At 41.8% G+C, this 5,058-nt stretch overlaps 1 protein-coding gene across 2 annotated transcripts in view; it reads left to right on the forward strand.

Moving 5' to 3' along the window:
• Positions 1-1,011, forward strand: part of s100a1 (S100 calcium binding protein A1) — a 3,606-nt gene extending 2,595 nt beyond the window's left edge. For both annotated transcript variants that reach the window (XM_032517881.1, XM_032517882.1), the window contains exon 3: positions 687-1,011. In XM_032517881.1, coding sequence (XP_032373772.1) covers positions 687-866 — 180 coding nt within the window. In that variant the 3' untranslated portion in view covers positions 867-1,011. The remainder of the gene's footprint in view (positions 1-686) is intronic.
• The last annotated feature ends 4,047 nt before the right edge of the window (positions 1,012-5,058 follow it).

Below are 5,058 nucleotides of genomic sequence, written 5' to 3' on the forward strand. Positions count from 1 at the left end.
AGACTATTGACTTGACTGAGTAAATGGTATTGACATCTTTTGGTCAGAGTGCAGACCTCCCCCCAGGAATGCCCTTTCTATTAATGTGGTTGAGAGTGAGAAATTTTAATGGCCCTACGCCTTCCTAAAGTTTAATGAAAATCAGGCCAGTAGTTTTTGTGATCCTGCTGACAAACTTAGCCTAAAAGTGGGAAGTAATTACATACCCCAAAGGTACAGCTACATCTTCTCAGGGTGGATTATGTCATCAAAACTGTCATTAACCAACTAAACATAACTTGATCTAAAAATCACAAGTGCCGTTGTTACAAGTCCAATGCACATCTTGGCCAATGAAGATGGAAATTAAGGCATTTCCCTTTGTCAGTTGCAGATTCATTATGAACACAACACTTTTCCAAACTTGTGTCGTAATGAAATATTAATTGACCAACCTGCAATGGGTTGTGGGATATTTCAATACGTTCTGGTACTATTTAGTCTCAGTCTGGCAGATTTGGACTACTCATGAATTTCCTTCTTGTACCAGATAGATTCTGTAATTGGAACGTGTCACTGACTGTAGAATCGGTTACACGCAGTTCTTGCATAAGCTCCATTGTTCAGTTCTCAGCAACAAGATTTGATCTTGTGAAACTTGCTTCTCTTTGGTTGGCTTGTTTTCATCAGGATTCTTCTGTTTTTAGGCCAGCAAGGACCCCATGGTGGTTGAGAAGATTATGCATGACCTGGATGAAAACAAGGACGGCGAGGTGGACTTCCAGGAGTTTGTCGTTCTGGTTGCTGCACTGACCGTTGCCTGCAATGAATTCTTCATAGATGAGGATAAAAGCATGAAATGCAAGAAGGACCCTGGTTCCAAGTGAGACTAAGTCTAATGTTTACATTGAATCAACTAAATGTCATTTTGGATGCATCCTAATCACAGCACCTTGTAATGTTGCAAAAGAGTACGTCACTACAAACTCAATTTGTCTATGAAAAGTCCATCTTAATAAAAATGTTGTCTTGTGTTCATGTCTGTTATTTTAAGAAGCTAGCTGGACTTAATGTCTATCACCCTTGTTTTCTTCGGGTTCTAGAGACCTGTCCTGTTTTATTTTATTTTTTCTGCTACCTTGGCCTCCAGGGTCCCAGAGACCCGTCCTTCATTCGACCGCGTATCCCACTATCCTCGGATCCCTAAACCATCCTGTACTCAAACATGCATAAAAACAGTCTCCGAGACCCGAAGGGCGAGGCTACGACGGCAGATGAAATGAAAAGGCTAATATAAAATAACGTCTCGTGACATGGGAAAACAAGGGTTAAGGAATAGTTTGGATGTTTTTTAATTGGGTTTGCATGAGGTACTTATCACCACTCAAGTACTAGTTATAGTATAAATGGTCGCCACGCTCTCCCAGTTTAGCAAAACGGGCAGGAGTACTAACAAAGAAGCTAATCGATGTAATGCTATGGTTGTACACTGTAGCTAATCCTTTAAACTTAAAGGCTCGCTTTTTGTGTGACTTTAGTGATTTTTAAAGAGTTATTTTGGATTCACTTGTTAAAGTAAAGCGGTAAAGACATTTAGCTGCTGCCCCCTTCAACAGCAGTAGCTGACATTGAGTCCTATACTTCTTGCTTGCTTCTCCAATCTTGTGGCATGCCAACAGCCATCTACTGTGGGAATACCCAAACTGTGGATACAGTACTTCTTACAATCCCACTTAAAAATATCTGAACTGTTTCTAGGACATTTTGCAGACTCATACAGAACATGCAACATCTGAAGTCAAAACTTTAGACTACAGCTGTACATCCGGATAGGTTTTTGACTTGGGAATAAATCTCATTAGCGTCAGGGAGTATGCTTCTTCCGAGCTTTAATCATACTGGTGATTGGCTGTTTACATGTTGAGTCACGCAGGAAAATCTACTCTGCACAGACAGGGTGTGTGTTGTAGGAGCTTAACGATACCCAGCACTTTTCATTAGTGTCTGGCCCAAAAAGATGTGGTCACATTTTGTTTGCTTTTAATTTCTTAAAACAAAGTTAACCTTTTGGGTTTATGTTCCCAACAGACTATTGGAAGAAGTATTTAAAGGGCTCATTTTCAGGTTCACACTTGTATTAACGGGTTATATCAGAAAAGGTTTGTGTTTCAATTTTCAAAACACACCATATTGTTGTACTGCACATTGCTCCGGCTCCTCTGTTCACCCTGTGTGAGCGCAGTTTTAGCTACAGTGAGGCATCACTCTTCCATTCCATCTTTGGGAGTCGCACATGAGCAGTAGCTAGCTAAGGACTACTAGCCAGTCAGAAGCAGAGTATGAGGGCTCAGCGACCATTCTAACGTGTTACAAAGTGACCGAAGAAATGGCTGGACTACAATAGAGCTGTTTGTGAACAGTGTTTTCTGTTGGAGATCGTAAGTCCCTGTGAGGTGGGCTTTGGGCTTTTTCACTTAGTAAACTTATAACGTGCACACAAGGAGGGGGGGAAAAAAAGCATATGAGCACTTGAAATAAAAGTACTAATGCCACACTGACTTAACTTAGCAGGCTTACCTGATTCATGTCTATTGCACTTTGAAACCTGAGTGATCGAAGACCTATTCGGTTGTGGAACAGACTTTGAGCACCACCCAGTGTTGGATGGGGGGTAATTCATGTCAGCCAGCTGAGGTCTTGACGTCATTCCTTTCTCGATCCAACAGAGCAGTGCTCATCCAGCAGCTCGGCTTTTTCTGTTTTGTATTCCCGAAAGGAAAACGCAGGCACATTAAATGCCGTCAGACCTGGAGGCTCTGAGACCGTCTTTCATTCATCAGACACATCCTGGCTGTGCATTTCAGAGAAAGAATACAGCAAAGTCACTCCGACTAGTTGATTAAAACAGACATTTTATGAGAGCATTTGCATGCATACATCAGGTGCTTGATGACTCCTGCTTTGACCTTTTCTTTTCTGGAGTGATTCAATAATGCATTCCTGTGAAATGAGATGTTTACTAGTCAGAAAAATAAATGCTGAGCTGTCTATGAATTATGTTAATTGTAATTCATCTCATAGAAAAACAAATACAGTCACCTGTTGGTCCAGAGTTTACTGACTCGCTTTAAATAACCACTCAGATTGTTAAAGCGTGCACAGGAGTTTCAAAATTCATCCTGTAGCATTCCTTGCAGGCAGTACAAAATTATTTTCAGTTTCGATTAATGTTTTTATTAAGAGTCAGAAATCATGGAAGAGGGGCAAAGTGTCTCCTTTAGTCTGAGTATTCAAACCAAAGGATCCAGTTAAATCCCTCAATACAAGTAAGGATGTTGACATTTCACTCCAAAAGCATCTGCTGGTTACATCGCAGTCCGTCGGCTTATAATGAAATGCACATCTTGACTCAGACTGCAGCACAGACATGGGCCAGGCGGCCTTGCATCCTCCGTCTCATTAACATAAGTAGGGCGAAGAAGCATTTAAAGTTAAACGCAGCCCTCTTTAGGACTGCACACAATGCAGTCTGGAGACACTCAACACGGGGCCTTTACAAAGATGTGGAGCTCCATTAATTATATAACAGCAGCCTGTCTGACCGCCATTCATGTCCCAAACTGTGTTGTGTTTGCAGCAAACATACAAGGTAATGATTTATGAATAACACAGCATTTGTTAGAATTTAAAATTATAATTTTTACAGTAAACTCCGTAATGACTTTAATCTTTTAGTTGAGTTTTGATTGCATTTTTGCTTATTTTTTCAAAAGAAATCCTCTCAATAGGTGATGTTATCCTGTTTTCTAATATATTTTATAGTTAAAGGCCATGGACTGGTGTTTGGATTCTGATTAGCCCTCTTCCCAGGACTGTGTGGGTGTGGTTCCACTGATTGATTGACATCTTCCTGAGCCACCTGTTAGCTTTGTTGCACCGGAAAGGGTGGGACAAATGACCTTCTTATTGGTAGATGAAAACTGCGACGCAATGATTTGCCATCAAAGCTGCAGCATCAGCTTCAACCTGAGCAGAGGTCTAATCTACCTGAAATCACCTGTGTGAGCGTTCAAAGGCTTTAGGAATCTCGACCGCTCAATACAAAGCTTGTTCGAGATGAGCCTGGTCTACGCAGAATCGGTCACCTGCAATCGGCACCCGTTGCATGCTGGTTAGATTTGTGTCCGAGTTGATCCCGACTCGCTCTGACGTCATGCACACGTGGGCAACGCTAACCCAACGAGATCCCGGAAGAAGGCGCAGTTGCTTTTCACCGACTGCAAAACCCAGGCGGACCCAGAGCATGCTGGGAAACACCGGCCTCTCAGCTGATCTAACAGCTGATTGGGTCAGAATTGATTCAACATGACCACATTTTATATACATTTTTTACGGTTTTTGAATCGGATTTGAATTGCCATTCATCTGATTTAAAGGCTTATTCTGTACAGAACACATGGTTGTGGCTGATCGTTTAGAAGTCAAGGGGATTACAGATCATCTACAGTACATACAGTCTGTTGTTTATTAAAATCAGCAACAGATCCTATGTAGAGCATTTTGACAGCTACTCTGTCATAAAAACAACTGGAGATTTGTGTACACGCTGATGTACGTGTCTGATAACATTTTATTAAATCGGAATCTGACCTTACAGGATGTGAATGTTTCTATGACCTCCTGTTTAGCCTGAAGGTTTCTGGAAATGGCTGGAAACTGTCCAACTTGGCCGCTGCATTTTGTCGACCCCCCCCCGCCTGCTGCCGCCTGCTCTCGTCCACTTCACAGATGAAGCGCAGTTCCTCTCCAGCGAGCCTAATGTCTTCAAACTTATTTTAGAGACACACACTAAAGAAAGCTGCCCCATGTTGCCAGTTTGCAAAAGACTTCAAAGCAAAGGATTGCATGCTGTGAAGTAGAGAATTTGTCACTGTTTAAAAGTAGAAAATAAATTATGATAAGCACTACAAAAATAAAACCGGTTCACACATGAGGCAGGCTTAAAGGTCCAACGGCATGAACTTTTTTTAACATTGAAATGCGTTTCCCCAGCCTGCCTATGGTCCCCCAGTGGCTAGA

Source organism: Etheostoma spectabile, chromosome 6, assembly GCF_008692095.1.
Source record: "Etheostoma spectabile isolate EspeVRDwgs_2016 chromosome 6, UIUC_Espe_1.0, whole genome shotgun sequence".
NCBI lineage: Eukaryota > Metazoa > Chordata > Actinopteri > Perciformes > Percidae > Etheostoma > Etheostoma spectabile.